This window comes from Vipera ursinii (assembly GCF_947247035.1).
Source record: "Vipera ursinii genome assembly, chromosome: 2".
NCBI classification, from domain to species: Eukaryota; Metazoa; Chordata; class Lepidosauria; order Squamata; family Viperidae; genus Vipera; species Vipera ursinii.
In genome coordinates, this window is record NC_139513.1 from 151,755,740 (window position 1) to 151,774,469 (window position 18,730).

The 18,730-nt window shown below is 44.4% G+C and overlaps 1 protein-coding gene across 2 annotated transcripts in view; it reads right to left on the reverse strand.

The window, feature by feature from the left end:
* Positions 1–11,970: 11,970 nt before the first annotated feature.
* The window catches only part of CTDSP2 (CTD small phosphatase 2), a 54,883-nt gene continuing 48,123 nt past the window's right edge, over positions 11,971–18,730 (reverse strand). For both annotated transcript variants that reach the window (XM_083355048.1, XM_083355047.1), the window contains 2 exons: positions 17,112–17,297; positions 11,971–15,369 (listed from right to left, as the gene is read on the reverse strand). In XM_083355048.1, coding sequence (XP_083211174.1) covers positions 15,244–15,369; positions 17,112–17,297 — 312 coding nt within the window. In that variant the 3' untranslated portion in view covers positions 11,971–15,243. The remainder of the gene's footprint in view (positions 15,370–17,111; positions 17,298–18,730) is intronic.

The following is an 18,730-nucleotide window of genomic DNA, read 5'->3' on the forward strand; positions in this document are numbered from 1 at the left end:
GGAAAAAAAAGGTTAAAATAAGTCATAAAAAGAAAATACCTTCACCCTAGCTTGCCTGGCCAGCAAATCAGGGTGAAGAGAACTATGTTCCCTTTTTCCTCCCTGTGCCTTTAGGAACAGCCCAAGTTTGTCACGAGGGAATGGTTTTAGAGGAAAAGTTTATTTTCTGTGTGTATCATAAGTGGGTTTTACCTGTCTCTCTTTTTCCCTAAAACATGAGGTATGTCCAGTCCACAGGAGCCTCATGAACTCAAGTTTGCTTGTGTAAGGAAATAATCTTCTTTTTAAAAGTTACTTTCCTTATCATTGATCAAGGATGAACAGGCAGTAGTCAGGAAGGTTACTATTGGACTAATTCATAAATATGAGCACTTTTCAATAATAGGGTCTTTTCATTTTGACTGTGTATTGATAATACTGGGCCAAATGCTGTCAGGTTGTTTAACCATTATAAAATAAGTGTTAAAGGTCGACTCTCCTTGCCCCTCACAATTTGTACACATTAATAATTACTGCAATGTAGCGTGGTCGCACACAGAGACGGACACTCAGCTGGGTAATCGCTTCTTTATTTGGGGTCGTGAATGAAGCTGGGGCAAAAGGGGTTACCTGGCGTCTCTTTATACCTGCCCAGGTGAATCCCATCCAATGGATTCAAACCTGGGCTTCCCGCCAGTGCAGGTGGCCAATAGATTTAAACCCTGGCTTCCCGCCAGAGCTGACCATGCCCCGGGGCTGTCAGGCTTTGCTCCATTCAGGCTTTCCCGCCAAAAGCGGTTATAGCCTGGAGCCGTCCAGCCCCCTGCTGTGCTGACATCCTGTGTATGCTTTTAGTCGCATACACTACAATTATAAAATTATTTAAAACTTGCAGCATTCTCAAATTGCCCAGCATTCTCAAGCTGCCAGTCCTTAAGTCCCCTTTAAATGTGCTTTTAAAAAAAAATTAAGTTTCGTTTGTTCATTTTCAGAGGTGGGACTCTTCGCCCTTTCTTGTTCTCTTTCATCACCAAACCTGTTTTCATTATTACCAGAATCCAGCTTCTTCTTTTCCCCCCCTTTTTTTTTCCATCTGTGGTGTCCCCACTTTGTTGTGACTGGGTTTATCTGTTTCTTTAACAACGGCAGTATTCATGTTTTTTTTTTCCAAATCCTGCCTGAAAGCTATCCACCCCGCTCCACCTCTTCATGTCTACCCTGCTTGTCCCCTGGGATAAAATAGAAAATATTAGTTTCTGGGATGAAAGAATTAACATTGCAGCAAGTGTGTGCACCACTGTCAATTCTTTCTAACACACACATAGACATACACATAGTTTTGTTTTGGGTTGTTATTATTATTATTATTATTATTATTATTATTATTATTATTATTATTGCTTTTGCTTCTTGTTACCAGTGGCGTAGCGTGGGGGGTGCAGGGGGGGCCGGCCGCACCGGGCGCAACATCTGGGGGGGCGCATTAGATGCATTTTACTTTAATTACATCAGTATTTTCATAACAAACAATACATGTGCTTAGGGGGTAAGGGTTTCTTTAACTAATCTAGTGGAAGAGACTCGAGTGCTAAAATCCACGTGTTAGGGGGCGCAAATTACTTGCCTTGCCCCGGGTGCTGACAACCCACGCTACGCCACTGCTTGTTATAACTGGGTCTTTCTAGTTATGCATACAGAGCGAGTGTTGGAAGTGATGCAAATATTTACAAATTCTTCTGGCAATGGGCTCAGCGTTAATTTTCTCCCGAATGTAGCCCGGAGAGGCCAAGTGAAGCATTCTGTGAGATTGAAGTGGACTCCACGGGCTGCCTCGGAACAGGCAAAGCCATAAAAGCATCTTTCCTACATCCACCTTCTCCCCAACTCATTGAAGACAGGTGGTAGGGTTTAACAGAAGTCCAGCCGGGGGCAGACGCCTATTCAGGCCTTGGAGACGTTCTCCAGAGATGTCCCAAAGGTGCTTTTCCAAAAGGCAACTGGACTTCCTTGGGTTGTTTTTTTTTTTTTTTTAAATGATTAGCTTCTCACCCAAGAAGCTTTTTCAGTTCTGAACTTGGATGAGAAGTGAAATGTTTTCAAAGTTAAAAAAAAAAACAACCCAAGAAAGTCCCGTTGCTTTTTGGAAAAGTGCCTTTGGGACAACCATGACCTGGATGCTTGAGAATCTCCATAGACATTCTGCAGGGATGAAACTGAACAGTCTGGGCCAGCTGGAGTTCCGGATGGTATGGGTCAGTGGTGGCGAACCTATGGCCCGCGTGCCAGAGGCGGCATGCAGAGCCCGCTCTGTGGACATGTGTGCCGTCACCCCAGCCCCGCCTCCCCCCACGGCCCCTTCCTCACCAGCAGCCACCCCAGAGGTGAGTCACACCCAGGCGCAGCCCGCGTGGAGCAGCACAGCTAAGAACACGGCAGCCGGGCAGCAGGGACAAGACTCCACCCTCACACCCCATCGCAGATGATGCTGCGGGGCACGGGCGGAGGGTGTGGCCACTATGGGGCTGCAGGGCCGCCTGGGCGATCTGCTCCGGCGGGCCATGGAGGCGGTAGGTGGCCCGGCGGGTGGGTGGGGGAGTGGAGCAGGGGCGGGGGGCAGAGCGTTTTTTGGCACTCAGTGTCTAAAAGGTTCTCCATCACTAGTATAGGTTCTCCTGCTTGAGCAGGGGGCTGGACTAGAAGACCTCCAAGATCCCTTCCAGCTCTATTCTATTCAGCTATTCAGAAAAAGGCAGGGGCTTGGCCTTGGCTCTGGAAAGAATTGCTCAGCCTTTCCCCTCTTTGCTAAGGTTCAGGCTAGAGAGATCTGGAGAGGCCTTTCACATTCTGGAAGCAGAGAGTCTTCTATGCAAAACTGAGGGAAAGGCTACTGTTTTTCTAAAGCAACTCCCTCATGGAGCAAAGTGAAGAGCAAAGTTCCTCCTGAAGATGGACCTTCATAGAAACAATGGCATGAGAATGGGTCAGCACCCGTAAGGGGTTCTGCAGAAAAGATACTCAAGAAGGACACTGCACGCTCCTTCCTGTTTGTGGGTCAGTCCTGCAAAATCAATATGAGCTTTCTATTCATACCTAACATTTCTTTAAATACATTCTTCAGAAGAATCATCCCAGGGCATTCAGTTTGAAAGTCATAGCAGAGAAAGGCTTCCTGCCTCCTTCTCTCAATCCAGTTTGAGAGATACACACGCAATACTTAGCAGGCACATTGGCTAATCCTGAGCTCTGTCAAACTCTGCAAAATTATCCAGATCCCACGGGTTCCATTCCCATAAACTCAACTGGGGGCTCATAGACCTTTGTTGAAACTCAACTGGGGGCTCTAGAAGTTGGAAGAACAAATCACTGGCAATCCAGCTAAGTTCCTGTCATATTATCAAGTTCTGGACTGCTCAAGAGTTTTCTCCAGAATCACTGATAGTTGGAATAACTTTGGAAGCAATGAAGTTGCTCAGCACCAGTTACTGAATTCACATGTACGCAGAATCTAGAATCTAGAAACAACAAAGAATCATATAGTAACTCCATCAAGGTCTTGCATCAGATGTTCCTGTTCCCTGTTACCACAATAACACAAGTGGTGGCTCTGTAGGATGTTCTGAGAGCAATTCCCAGTGGGATCCAGCAAAGAAATCTGGCAATCTGGTGGTGTGTATTCCATGTAGGGATAACCTATTATCTCAAAACATTCATAGAATTTCCAGAGAGGAGGGTTTTTTTAAAATGCCAGAGGACTTTGGGTGTTTATGTACTATGTCCTTAATAGCTTCAGATATTTTCTCCAGGCAAAGGTAATCTGCTTTGTATTAATCTGTTACAATACTACAAGCTACTTAAGCACTTAAGGAAGAAAGTCATCCTTCCTTTTCTCAATGCTCTGCTTGTAGAATTAACTCTCTCCCAAAGGTGTGACTTGAACCAATGCTGATTCCCCCCCCCCAGGGTGTCAGATATTTCCTTTTCCCCCACTTGCGGTAACACACCATAAGTGGCTTGTCATATCTATTGGTTTCATTTCGCATTTATGTACTCATCTACTTTGTTACGATGATTTACTGCTTTGATTGCATGCTCCACTCTATGGGTTTCTCAGTGTTACTGAACTACAGCTTGCAACATCCTCAACTAGTGTAACCAGTGGTGAGGAATGCTGGGAACTGTGGTTCAGCATGAAGGGACATAGGCCGCCCACTCCTGTTTATGTTTACTGATAAAGGAGAATATTTGAAGCACCGGGTTGAAATGGTGCTCAGTTCAGTTTTAGTGCGGACATTTCATTAGCTTAGCTACGTAACATCATCTGTGCTAGATTACCTGCTCTACCTCCTATCTTGTGTGTGTGTGTGTGTGTGTGTGTGTGTGTTTGTGTGTGTGTGTGTGTGTGTGTGTGTGTTGGAGGGGGACATTTCTCTGTTTTTATACAATGTATCTTTTCAGAAAATGTAACACATGGATTTCTGAAAAATATTATTTGTATCTCAGAGTTGAACTGTGGGGTCCTTGATGCTCTCAGAGCTGGGTGGTTTTCTTGCAGAAGTTTTATCACCAAACTAAGTAACATCTTTGGAGCACTGATGATGTTACCCACTTTGGCTAATGAAACATTTGCAAGAAAACAAGCTCGGAGAGCACCAAGGATCTCTGTTCTGTCTTGTGCAACCATTTCCAATCGTTAGAATTTAGCGAATGCTAGAGAGGGAACAGGCATTGCTCAACGGTGGAATACCTGCCTTTCATATAGAATATTCTAGGTCTAGGAGGAATCCATTCATTCCAAGAGCGGTTTAGAACACTTGGAAAATTCTGGGGAACCAATGTCAAACTGTATCCACTATTGCTGGACTGGAGAGATCAGTATTTTTGATATACAATATAAGACAGCTCCTTCTTCTTCCTAACCTTCTATTAACACGGGCTGATTAAATTTGGAAAAAAAAGAAGAGGGTGGTGGAAAATTGTGCATAGGAGACAGTATTGTCTGATTTAGCTCTGACATAGTCCTCTGGAGAATTGCTATTCAAATGCCAGCACAGCAAAAGTTAAGGATGCCCACGGGAGAATGAGGAGCCTTGGGAGAAGAAGGTACGATAATCAAATTGGTATAAAGTCTGAAGCCACCGGTGCATATTTTAAAAGCCGCTACAGCTTTTAATATTCTGGAAGGAGCTTAGTCAGCTCAAAAGTAACAAAAAAGCAGAATCATTGTGGTCAGTCAAATTTGAAAAGCTTTCTGCTATCAAAACAAATATCGGAGAATGGGCTTGGCGTTCATTGTAATCAAGCTGATTAATCTGGCTTCTTCACATCTTCCATTTGCTTTTCTCAAAGCAAAAGTCTGATCTCATTGTTTTGCCCTGAGCGGAAGGTTTGGCAGGCTTGGCTGTAATCTCTCTACCAAGTGCTGAAGTTTGCCCTTCAAGTAAATTTTCTCTGCTCCATACTCTTTCCCTTGTTTTCTATCAGCTAGCTTTTTTTTTTTTTTTTGGTTCCGATATATCGCAGTCTTCCAAATGTAAAACTTGCAGTAAGAATGAATCCGATTGGATTGAGTATACCCCGTCCCTCTTAGTACATTTAGACTTTATTCCAGCGCCTGCCCTCTGATACACCAACCCCCACCCCCCCATCCCCCAAGATCAGATTGGGCCTGATCCTGCTGGTCTTTTCGAAACCATTGAAGACCTGGGTGTGCTCCAGGCCCTGGGCTGGGGAGGTTAAATGGCCTATTAGAATGTTTCCGTCGATTGGTGTTTCCCTTAGTGTCCGTGGTAGATTTTTATCCTTCGCTAACGTGGTTTTTTTTTAGTTTTAAGGCATTATCAGCTGCTAAGAGTCGCATTTATGAGATGAGCAGCCGTATGACTTGACTAAATAAATAAATAAATAAATAAATAAATAAATAAATAAATAAATAAATAAATAAATAAATAAATAAATACAGAGCTGTCTGAGGAATATTCAAAGAGCCACTAATCAACCTCAGATGCGGGCAGACAAAAATGTCACTTACTGGATGCCAAAGCTCGATTCATATCAGGCATGTGTTCACACAACCACATGGAGCTGAAGGTAGCTGAGCCCAAATTCTTTCTCTGACCCTGGCTTCATATCCCAGTTTCAACCTTGTAGCAAATGACATCCCAGCAAACAGAGGGCCTTTGAGGATATACAAAGTGGATCCTATTTAAGGCAATGGCCACAACAAGCCCACACCTATTTCGGAGACTTAATTTGCTTAAAGAAATATATTCTAATTCTGTTCTCACAGTTCAGTGGATTGCCTGGAATCTCTCCAGGCCCTCTTAAGGCTGCAGCCTTTGGTGGGGCTCAAATACGCCTAAGACTGCACTGCGAGTTAACTGCTCGCGTTTTTAAGAACCTCGCCACTTTTTTCTTCAGTCTGATTTTTCTCCTGGGGCTGTTCTAGGAAAAAACAACAACCATTTCCATCAGCTTAGCTTGATACTCATCCCTTATGGAGGGTCTCCATCTCCTCCTACTCTTTCCCATCGTCCTCCTAGGCACAGCTTTAACCACCCCATAAATCAAGCCGCACTTACCAAGAATTTGCTGGAGTTATTTGCACTTCTCTCTAGGGCTGAGGCTGCAAGGCAGAGAAAATGGACCCTTCCCACTCAGAGCAGCCTCTGACCAGAGGATCCAGGCCAGCTCATACAGATTTGATTACATTTGCATCCCGCCTGCCTATGAGCTGCCTGGTCCAAACGGAGCCGGCCTTATCCAATGACTTGGATTCATGTAGGGAAAACACTTTTTTTTTTGAATTGTCGTCGTTGAAAACCTTGAACTAGGAGGAGCTATAGGGGTTCCTAGGCCAGCCCTCTCTCTGTTGCTGCCATCCCAGTTTTCCATTGATTTTTCTGAAGTGCAGGGCTGCATCAATAATGCAACAAAATGGAAGCAGGAAGGGATATGGCATTAAACTACATTAAAGTGGTTTGCTGGGAAATGAAATGCAAAAGACAGTAGAGCAGCTCATCTTGCAGGGAAGAAGAGCCAATAGCCAGAAATGGGACTATATTTTTGAAGCCTCCCTCAATCCATGCTGGATCGAGAATAGTTGGGATTTGGGGGCATCAAACTGTAGTGGTTGTCTTCCTTTCTTTGCAAATAGTTCCCAGTGGAACTCTGCTAATGATGTTCATATCATCAGTATGGAGATGTTACCCAACTGTATCTTTTCATCCCAGGCTAGCCACGTGAGGCTGTTAAAATAATAATAATAATAATAATAATAATAATAATAATAATAATAATAATAATAATAATAATTCTCCTTGTCTTCTTCTTGTCTTCTTCTTCTTCCTCTTCTTCTTCTTCTTCTTCCTCCTCCTCCTCCTCCTCCTCCCCTCCTTCCCCTTCTTCTTCTTCTGTGTCTAGATCAAACTTTAAACTGCCAGAATGAAGCCACCTTCTTGACTTACTTTTGGGCAAATATAAGTCACTATCAATTGGAGGTTGACTGGGGAGAAACTAACTGCAGAGTGAGGGGCTGCGACTGTTGGGACTGTCCAGGCACAGGGATTTTCTATCTTCTCCTCAATGGGGTCACATCTCCCTGGTCAGGAATGGCGCGCAACTTCAGGGCTCTCCCATACTCACAGCTTCTGCTTGAAAAGCAGGTAGCTGCTGTGGCCAAGAGGGTGTTTGCACAACTCCATCGGTGCATCAGTTGCATCCTTTCCTGGATCAGTCAGCTCTCCAGGAACTCACACCGTGTCACCTCACGGCTCAATTATTGCAACATGCTCTACGTGGGGCTGCTTTTGAAGACCATTCCGAAGCTTCAACTGATCCACAACACAGTGCTACAAGCAGCGATAATATTGCCTCAGCTTGCTCATATGACATCTTTCTGCTCTGTGAACTAGACTAGTTGTCTGTTTCCAAGTGCAGCTCATGGTGCTGGTTATTACCTACAAAGCCCTAGGTGGCAGGCCCTGGTTATTTGAAAAACCACTGGTCTTCCTTGGTTTCTGCCTGTATAATATGATCTATTAAGGTGGCTCGTTCCAAGTCTGTTGTATTTCAGGAAGCAGGAAAGCTGAGTTGCCCGTTAGAATAGGGTCCCACCCAAGATCCATATGATCCCCCTTCCTGATGCCTTTTTGGAAGGCCTTGAAAACTTGGAATATTTACCAGGATTTTGGATAGAGAGGATGGGATACTGGTTTGTAATTATATCTGTTACTTGGACCATACCATTACACTTATTTTGCAATTATTTTTATCCACATGGGTGGATTTTTCATATTTTGTTGGTTTTAATGTTGCTCTTACAATCAGGCAGCATCCAAATTGAATGGATGAATAAACCAACTACTGGTGTTTTACTCACTCCCTGTACCTAGCTTAGAGTTATCAAGAGGGACTGGGTAGCCTTAGCCTGTGAGCTAAATGCAGATCTCCAGGCTTCTTAGCTTCTACCACTTCCAGACCTTTACAAGGAGTGCTTCTCTGCCCCCCCCACCCCAGCTCTTGAAATTGGCTAATGTATTGTTAGCCCCATCCAGCTCTGCCTCACAGCTGAAAAAACGAAGGGAACTTTGTACAGATCGTACAAGAAAAGTACCTCAATCGCATTAAATTTCTCCCCTCTTGCACTATGGACTTTTCCTCTTGATGGAAAAAAACAACAACCCCACAATCCTTTCTCCCAGAGTCTGGTTCTACTCAACTCTGCAATGGGGGTACCAAGAAAGTTCAACTAAAGAATTTGGATTGTGGGAGGGAAAGTCTCTTTCTGAACCAGGCACTTCTAGAACCACTTGTGATGGAAAATGACCTCATTCCCAACACTGTCAGGATCTCTTTGGGCAGAAATTAAGAATATAAAACACAGAAACAACCGAGAACTAACTCTCAGTTTTTACTTCCGGGTCTTTGCAGGGTGATGCTTATTTGTTTGGCTCAAGTTTCAAACTAGGTAGAGTCCCATCAATGCTTACATGGTTCATAGAGGTTGCCTGAAGGCTCACTGAAACTCCAAAGGATGAGTAGTTATGGGAACAAGCCTTCCAAACCCCAAAACGCAATTGACAAGCCAGGTGGCGTATCTCAAATGTTCCCATCCTCCCTCACCAATCCAAATGCTGGCCTATTGGTTGGGCAAACTGGGACTGTCAGATCTAGCTGAAGAACACTAGGTTGGAAAAGGGAAAGCAGGCCTACGTCTATATCATCTGGCAGAATTATACCTGTTTTATTTATAAATCAACAATTATTAGATGACGTTGAAACTGAGCTTAACATAATTATACTTGGCCTTCAGTTACGACTGGCAGCTGAATTATGCAAATTGAGGGGGGAATCAAAAGCAGTTTTTGCATCGGGTTCTTTATACAGTGGGACAAAAAAGTATTTAGTCAGCCACCAATTGTGCAAGTTCTCCCACTTAAAAAGATGAGAGGCCTGTAATTTTCATCATAGGTATACCTCAACTATGAGAGACAAAATGGGGGAAAGAATCCAGGAAATCACATTGTAGGATTTCTAATGAATTTATTTGCAAATTATGGTGGAAAATAAATATTTGGTCAATAACAAAAGTTCATCTCAATACATTGTTATATACCCTTTGTTGGCAATGACAGAGGTTAGGTGAGATCTTGTGTGGAGCCCCAGAACGAGGGAGATTATCAGTGGTCTTGTATGTCTTCCATTTTCTAATAATTGCTCCCACAGTTGATTTCTTCACACCAAGCTGCTTGCCTATTGCAAATTCAGTCTTCCCAGCATGGTGCAGGTCTACAATTTTGTTTCTGGTGTCCTTCGACAGCTCTTTGGTCTTGGCCATAGTGGAGTTTGGAGTGTGACTGTTTGAGGTTGTGGACTGATGTCTTTTATACTGATAACAAGTTCAACCATGTGCCATTCATACAGGTAACGAGTGGATGACAGAGGAGCCTCTTAAAGAAGTTACAGGTCTGTGAGAGCCAAAAATCTTGCTTGTTTGTAGGTGACCAAATACTTATTTTACCGAGGAATGTATGAATTAATTCGTTAGAAATCCTACAATGTGATTTCCTGGATTCTTTCCCCCCATTTTGTCTCTCATAGTTGAGGTATACCTACAGTTGCAAGAAAAAGTATGTGAACCCTTTGGGATTACGTGGAGTTTTGCATGAATTGGCCATAAAATGCGCTCTAAACATCATGCAAGTCACAACAATAGAAAAACACAGTCTGCTTAAAATAATACTACACAAACATTAGCTGTTGTTATGTTTTAATTGAACATAACATGTAAACATTCACAGTGCAGGGTGAAAAAAGTACGTGAACCCCTAGCCTAATGACTTCTCCAAGAGCTAACTGGAGCCAGGAGTGAGCCAACCTTGACTCCAATCAGTGTGATGATATTGGATGTGTGGCTGACAGCTGTCCTGCCCTTTAAAAACAGAAAACCTCTTTTGGGTTTACTGGTCTCAAGAAGCACTGTCTGATGTGAACCATGCCTCACAGAAAAGAGCTCTCAAAAGACCTACGATCAAGAATTGTTGACTTGCATGAAGCTGGAAAGGGTTACAAAAGTATCTCCAAAAGCCTTGATGTTCATGTGTCCACAGTAAGACAGACTGTCTATAAATGGAGAAAGTTTAGCAGTTGCTACTCTCCCTAGGCGTGGTTGTCCTGTAAAAATGACTGCAAGAGCACAGCGAATAATGCTTAATGAGGTAAAGAAGAATCCTAGAGTGTCAGCTAAAGACCTACAGAAATCTCTGGCACATGCTAACATTTTTGTTGACACATCTACAATAAGGAAAACATTAAACAAGAATGGAGTACATGGGAGGACACCACGGAGGAAGCCATTGCTGTCCAAAAAAAATATTGCAGCACGTTTGAAGTTTGCAAAAGAGCACCTGGATGTTCCACAGCACTACTGGCAAAATATACTGTGGACAGATGAAACCAAAATTGAGTTGTTTAGGAAAAACACACAACGCTATGTGTGGAGGAAAAAAGGCACAGCACACCATCAAAACCTCATCCCCACTGTAAAACATGGCTGAGGGAGCATCATGGTTTGGGGCTGCTTTGCTGCCTCAGGGCCTGGACAGATTGTTGTCATCGATGGGAAAATGAATTCGTTTATCAGGACATTTTGCAGGAAAACGTACGACCATCTGTCCGCCAACTGAAGCTCTGCAGAGGATGGGTGATGCAACAGGACAATGACCCAAAGCATACAAGTAATTCAACAAAACAATGGCTTCAACGGAACAGAATACGCCTTCTGGAGTGGCCCAGTCAGAGTCCTGACATCAACCTGATTGAAATGCTGTGGCATGACCTTAAGAAAGCAATTCACACCAGACATCCCAAGAATTTGCTACACTGAAACAGTTTTGTGAAGAAGAGTGGTCCAAAATTACTCCAGATTGTTGTGCAGGTCTGATCTGCAACTACAGGAAACGTTTGGTTGAGGTTATTGCTGCCAAAGGAGGGTCAACCAGTTATTAAGTCCAAAGGTTCATATACTTTTTCCACCCTGCACTGTGAATGTTTCCATCTTATGTTCAATTAAAACATGACAACAGCTAATGTTTGTGTAGTATTATTTTAAGCAGACTGTGTTTTTCTATTGTTGTGACTTGCATGATGTTTAGAGCGCATTTTATGGCCAATTCATGCAAAACTCCACGTAATCCCAAAGGGTTCACATACTTTTTGTTGCAACTGTATGATGAAAATTACAGGCCTCTCTCATCTTTTTAAGTGGGAGAACTTGCACAATTGGGGGCTGACTAAATACTATTTTGTCCCACTGTACATGCATACATCCATTGCCTGACGCGGCAGTCACTCTATGAGAACCAGCCTTTTTGTGCAGCTTTTGTGCATTTCTCCACTGAATACTGTAAAGATTTGGCATTATACTTACCTGCACAGCTACAAAACCTTAATTCTGTTTTTCCCCCTCAGAGAGGCACCCACTCAAACGCTTAATGAAGACACCGTTTGATCTCTTTTTATTTCTTTAATTGCAGTTAATACAAAGATTCCAAAAATAGAAAGAGTTCATAATGGCAACAAGTGCCAGCTTCAAGTTTTGGGATATTTTTTTTCTCAATTAAAACATTTAAAAAAACAAAAAAAAAACAAAACCCAGCAAGTGTGGACATGTAATAAATTTGTACAGTTTAACGAGAAGGGAAAGGAGAAGGGAAAGACTGGAGGCTCTTTCCCTTCAAAGGCCAACAGCTTCCACTTCTTGTATGAAATGGGAGCACCAAACATGACTGGATGTAAAAAGGTACCATAACAAGCGTGGATAGATTTGTGTGTGTATGTATCTTTAGTGTAGTCAGTACATGGGGCAGCCATTGAAGGCATGGCCCTGGTAAAGTGCTGGGGCCGCCTCCTGGCTGGACTTCTACCCTCATTAACCATGGTTCAATCAAGGCACAATCCCAACAATGGTAGTTTGGACCCAGGAATCCTTATGGCTCTAAAACATGATTTACAATCTTGACTCAAGAGTGGGAAGGAGCATTTCTGGGCAACATGGCAGGCACACTGCTACATACTGAAGTCCTACAGCCACTGTTTTTCCCTCCATGCAGGATTGTCCAAAGGGATTCATCACCACGTCCGCGTGACTCTCAGCAACCTACTTCTTTGCCGACCTTGGTTAAACCAAATATCCCCCAAATCTGCCTATTTCAGATCGGACTCGTTTCATACAGATCCCTCATACACCAGGACTGTGATGTTGCCCACTGTAACTTAAAGAGAGGAGAATAAATGGGCTGCCTTCTTCTCATCGTAATCCCACCCAGTTACTTCTGCAGCAAATGTAGAGTACGTTGGACTACAATCCCCAGCATCCTTCAGCAATGACCATACTGGCTAAGATTACTGGGAATTGGGTTTTTTTCTTTTTTCCCTTCAGGGGGCAGCATCTAACCTCCGTCCAACAAAGGACTAGAAACCTGTTTCATCGTGAAGAAAGGGCTGGGGCAGCTGCTGGCATGAGAAGGAGGAAGGAAGAGAGAGGCAATTGGGTCTTCGGCTGGCACAAAAGCAAAAACAAAGCTGTGAGACTAGGAAGGGAAAACAAAAACGGTTTGTTCTTTCCAACATTCATTAACTTTTAACAGCTCCTCCCGGCTTGTGTGCGTAAGCAGCAGTTGGCTGAACTGCAAGGGAGGGAAAGAACTTCCTTGTTTGTTGGTCTCTGAAATTGGAAACCTATCCCCGCTCGGGCCTTCCCCCAAACACAGGAATCCAGACCCTTAGCAAGGGAGACCAAACAGGACCAGAAAAATGAAGCCAGGAAAAAAAAAAAATCGGGCAGCAGGGCCCATTCCGCTCAAAAACTGACTGAAGTTTGACTTAAGTCTGCACACACAGTCTTCAGGACTCCACTGAAAACCAATCGGCACACTTAGAGCAAGGATGAAAATATAAAGTAGCAGGTTGGTCAGGCTAACAGTTGGCTGGTCGACCGAATAGCAGAGCTCAAAGCTTTGGTCCCGAGGGGATGAGATGACTTGCAACTTGCCCGCCACCCCCTTCTTAGCCAATAAGGCAGCACTATTTTTTTTATTTTTATTTTTTTTAAAAGAACCCGCCCCCCTGGACTCTACCCCTCTTTGCTACCAGCCCCACACTGCCTAAACCCAGATTCCCTTGCAACGTCTCGCCGATGGTGGAGAAAAAGGAAGGGGGGAAAAAAAAAGCAAGCTGGCCTTGTTGATCCATCTGGTTCCCCTTGTTTGCAGTGGCCCTCGAGAAACACACGTTCCACGGTTATGTCGGGCACAGTTCGAGAAGACAGGAGGACCTGAACACTAGGAAGAATAAAACCAATGTCCACTCCCTGCAATATAAATATTAACAAAAAATCTCCAACTACTTTTGGTTGCTTGGAGCTGAAACCAGCTGAAAATGTATTTTGGGGGGTGGGGGTGGGGGAGAGCAGGAAATAGGAGAGGGACAGTTGCTTGCTGCCAAGCAGCTGCAGCACAGAGACAGCAAGGCAGTTGTTAAGGCAAATGATATGAAGCAGGCGTGTGCGTACATGGAAAGTCTCCTAGCTCCTAATAGATTCATCCCCAACTCATTGTCACCTTCCAAGGGGCTGAGGACTGTGTCCTCACGGCGATGGAACCTAGAGCAAATCCCAAGTGGGAAGTTATGCCTTCAGCATCATCAAGCGAGGTAAAAACCACCAGGGGACAAACATCAGAATCCTTCCATCTTCCAGGCAACCGTTCACACTGAAAGACAGTGGAAGAACTGGGTTGAGGATAGGCATCCTACTGACCCGGCGGCCTCCTAACTGGGTGCCGTTTAAGGCAATGAAATCACTCCCTCCCCTTCCCCCCTCCCCAAAGAAACAGATTAAAGCTGGAGTGCAGGGACACTTCAATCTTTGAGCAAATAAGGAGTGTGGCATTGGTGGGACTGGCTAGCTCTGTCCTCACTAATGCTATGGGGGATCGTTGCAAAGGGTTTTTCTATGTCCATGGATCTCACCTTTCATCCCAGGCAAAACACAACTGCAAGACAGAATGTTAAAACACACACACACACACACACACACACACACACACACACGTAAGAAAGGATTTCCCAAAGCCAGCAGGGGCAATGAGGGCTGGAGGTGTGAAGCAAAGGTAGCTTCACCAACCAGGCAAAGAAAGCAACCACTTCAAAACAACCCAGAAAGATCCTGCATCAGAAGATCAGGCAAAAGCAGAAATATCCAAGAGTACAAAGGAGGCCATCCTGACTCCCTGCCAAGAGATGACCAGCCTCCACATATTTTCGCCTGGGGGCTGTCCAAGAAGCACTGCCAAGAATATGTAAAAGCAAGTGAGGAGGATGTACCTTTTAAAGAATCCATCCAAAATATTTGGCATTGCCTTGAGGGAGGGAGGGAGGGAGGGAGGAAGGAAGGAAGCCCCTAAAGGTTGGGCTGCAGTGCATAGATACTAGCACTATTGGGAATTGGGGGGGGGGGGTTATTTTGGATGTCCCTGCTCTTGATGGAAAGGCTAGAAGCTCTAGCATCCAGCCATACCCTGGTTGGAAACTGCTCTGGCATTGCACAGAAGGCAGCCAGGCAGATTATTGCCTCCAAAGTGCTTGTATCTGCCTTGTGGCAGGGTGATGGGGAGCAATTGCACTGTTCCCTTTCCCTCCTGGCCAATACTGAAGGCACAGAGTGAAAAAAAAAGTAGTTTCCCCAGTGGCCACAGCACTAGGAAAATGTTAGGGTGCCCTTAGTTGGCCGAGGCTGGTGTAGACATCTTCTGCTCCACTCAACTCCTCAAATACAGGAATCAGGTTCAGCAGCTCAGTGTCTGTCATGTCATCAAACCAAGACTGGACTGGCACCTACAGGACAGTCAGGAAGATAAAAGAGAAATCAATCAAAGGCATGCAGGCAGGGAACAGGGCATCGTATTTTGGAAAAGTAAAGCAGCCCAGGCAAAACTTAGGATTTGGGGAGTGGCATTAAAATGGCTCAGTGGGTTAGGACGCTGAGTTTGTCGATCAGAAGATCGGCAGTTTGGCGGGTCGAATCCTGAGTGTTGCGTAACAGAGTGAGCGCCTATTACTTGTCCCAGCTTCTGCCAACCTAGCAGTTCGAAGGCACGTAAAAATGCAAGTAGAAAAATAGGGACCGCTACGATGGGAAGGTAACAGCGTTACGTGCGCCTTTGGCGTCTAGTCATGCCAGCCACATGACCACGGAGACGTCCTCGGACAAGCGCTGGCTCTTCGGCTTTGAAACGGAGATGAGCACCGGCCCCTAGAGTTGGGGAACCTTTACCTTTATTAAAATGTAACCTCAATTATTTAACTCTTGGCTACACTCCCTTTGGTCCCTACTGGGTCAGGCCAAGGCTAGTTTCTCAAAGTGATCAACAGATGCTCTGGGAGACCTAGTAAGCTAGAGATGAAGATATAAACTTCCCTGCTCTCCCCCCCCTGTAATGGGCATTTGGGGATATGTTGCTCCAAAGTTGGGAGGCCATGTTGAGATTCTTAAGACCAATCACCCTTGAGACCTGCCTTTCAGGAATTTAGTCAAGCCTTTTAAAGGCTGTCCAAGTTAGTGCCTATTAGCATGTACTGTGTCAATGAATTCCACTACTTCATTATGGATTGTGTGAATAAGCGGCGGGGGGGGGAGGTATTTCTGTTTTAATTCTCCTTCCAATCCAGTTTCAGCTGGATGGGCCCTGGCCCTTACGTTTTGAGAAAGGAAGAAAAAAAATAAATCCCTGCCTAGCTAGAAGTGATAGTAGTCTTCCTACACCAGAGAGTGAAATCTGAGAACTGCTTGAAGTTGGTTTTAAGAAAAGGGAAGATATTTCAAAATATTAAAAAGGGAAACAAAATGGCCTGTTACTGGGATGATGCCACTTTAAAATGCAAGAAGCTAGACTAGGGATAGGCAACCTTGGCTCTTTTATGACTCGTGGACTTCAACTCCCAGAATGCCTGAGCCAGGATGGCTCAGCTTGGAAACCTCTCCCTTTCCCCACAGCATGGCTGGCTCAGGAATTCTGGGAGTTGAAGTGCACGAGTCATAAAAGAGCCAAGGATGCCTAGCCCTGAGCTACACAGTGGCTGTAGGAACGCCAGTCAAGGAGAGGGAATCTTTTTGATTATAATCTTGGTGTGTAGGACACCATTCAGTAAACTGGGAAAGGAATCAGAGGAGGGACTTGAGAATTTCTCAGTCATCTCTACATGAAGACTAAAGTCTTGCAACGATGAGGCAATGAAGAAGATTAGCAACTGCCACAACGCTATTCCTATAAATGTCTGGCTAGGAATCTGAATAGAAGCACTGTCCCCTTTTCGGTCAGTGAAGAGGGAATGTCACTCCCAAAGCAGACCGTCATTTGTATTTGGATCAAGAATGCAAACGTCACAATAAACACCACCTTAAAAGGGAGAAGCAAGGGAACAACTCTTGAAGACGCTATTGGTTTTTTTTTTAAAAAAAAAAATCTTCCAGATTAAAATGTTTTTTTTTCTTTAGCCAAGCGATCTTTCAAAATCACAGCTACAAATTAATCCACTCCTTAGCCATCATTTACGGAAGGTTAGAGAGGACTGCCCACCGCATTCTCTGGATGGAAGATGTAGGAAGCTGGAGAATTATCCAGGATCAGGGTTTTGCGCAGATCACGGCCCAGCCGGCTGAGATCCTTCACGTAACATCCCTGGTGGAACACGCACGACTCCCGGAAGAGGCGGGCCCGGAAGACTCCACACTTGTCCAAAAGGTCAGTCACTGGGTCAGCATACTGGCCAAAAGGAGAGCAAAAGAGGTGAAGAGTCTGCTTTTTCGCACAGAAACAAAACAATTACAGTCAGGATAATCTGAACACTATGCCTCTGCAACTAGGTCCCATAAAAGCAAAATTTGTTACTTGGCGTTGATTTGATTTTTTAAATGACGTTTTGTGGAATTGGCTACCTTTCTCCCTCTCTCTCTCCTGTTTTTATAAATCACTCCAAGTGGTCCACATAGCTATTACTCCTTTTCTTCCTGTTTTCCCCACCTAAGCGAGGTGGGCTGGGCTGAGAGAAAGTGATTGGCCCAAAGTTACTCAGCCAGCTTTCGGGCTTAAGGCGGAACTAGAACTCCCAGTCTCCTGGTTTGTAGCCTGGTGCCTTAACCACTAGACCACATTTTGGCGGGTAATGCCTCAGTGAGGACACCAATCCTTCCTGTGCCCTCACTCTCCAAACATGTTGGACTTCAATACTAGGAATTACTTTTGGCATGTTAAATAGAAATTTGGGTGGTTAAAATAACCATTATCTATAAAACACCCACTTCAACAAGGCTGCCATATGTATGTGCATGTTAACTTTAGAATGAGCATGGTTGCAGCCATCTTTTTCCTTCTCATTCCTAGTTGCCACATAGCAAGGAGTGGGTGGGTGGGTGTGTTTAGCCAGGTGTTGTGCTAGACAAAACAGACTTTCTCTCTCTCGGACTTTCTCTCATGGAAACCAAGGTCATCGGCTGCTCTAGGCGTTTCATGAAAAGCCCGCCAACAAGCTGAGTGGGGAAACGTAGTTGCTTGCATAGCCTTAGGGGTGGGATTTCTTAATTTTGGATTGGGGAATTGTTATGCATCTCTTCAGACTTGGTTTCACTTTTGAAGTGCCGATACTCTGTATCAATAAACATGTTCTTTGAGGAATTTACAAGCCTCGGAGCTCAGCTTTGTTTCTGTTGATCAGAACCTTGACAGTGTGTGTGTGTGTGTACACACACATACATACATGCACACACACACACACACACACACACATACATATGCGACAATCATTATTTGTGTGTGTGTGTGTGTGCGTGTGTGTATAGAGAAGAGCAACAAAGATGATTGGGGGACTGGAGGCTAAAACATATAGGGAACAGTTGCTGGAATTGGGCATGTGTAGTTTAATGAAGAGAAGGACGAGGGGTGACCCGATAGCAGTGTTCCAATATCTCAGGGGCTGCCATAAAGAAGAGGGAGTCAAGCTATTCTCCAAAGCACCTGAAGGCAGGACAAGAAGCAATGGATGGAAACTAGTCAAGGAGAGAAGCAACCTAGAACTAAGGAGAAATTTCCTGACAGTTAGAACAACTAACCAGTGGAACAACCTGCCTCCAGAAGTGGTGAATGCTCCAACACTGGAAGTTTTTAAGAAGAGACTGGCCAGCCATTTGTCTGAAATGGTA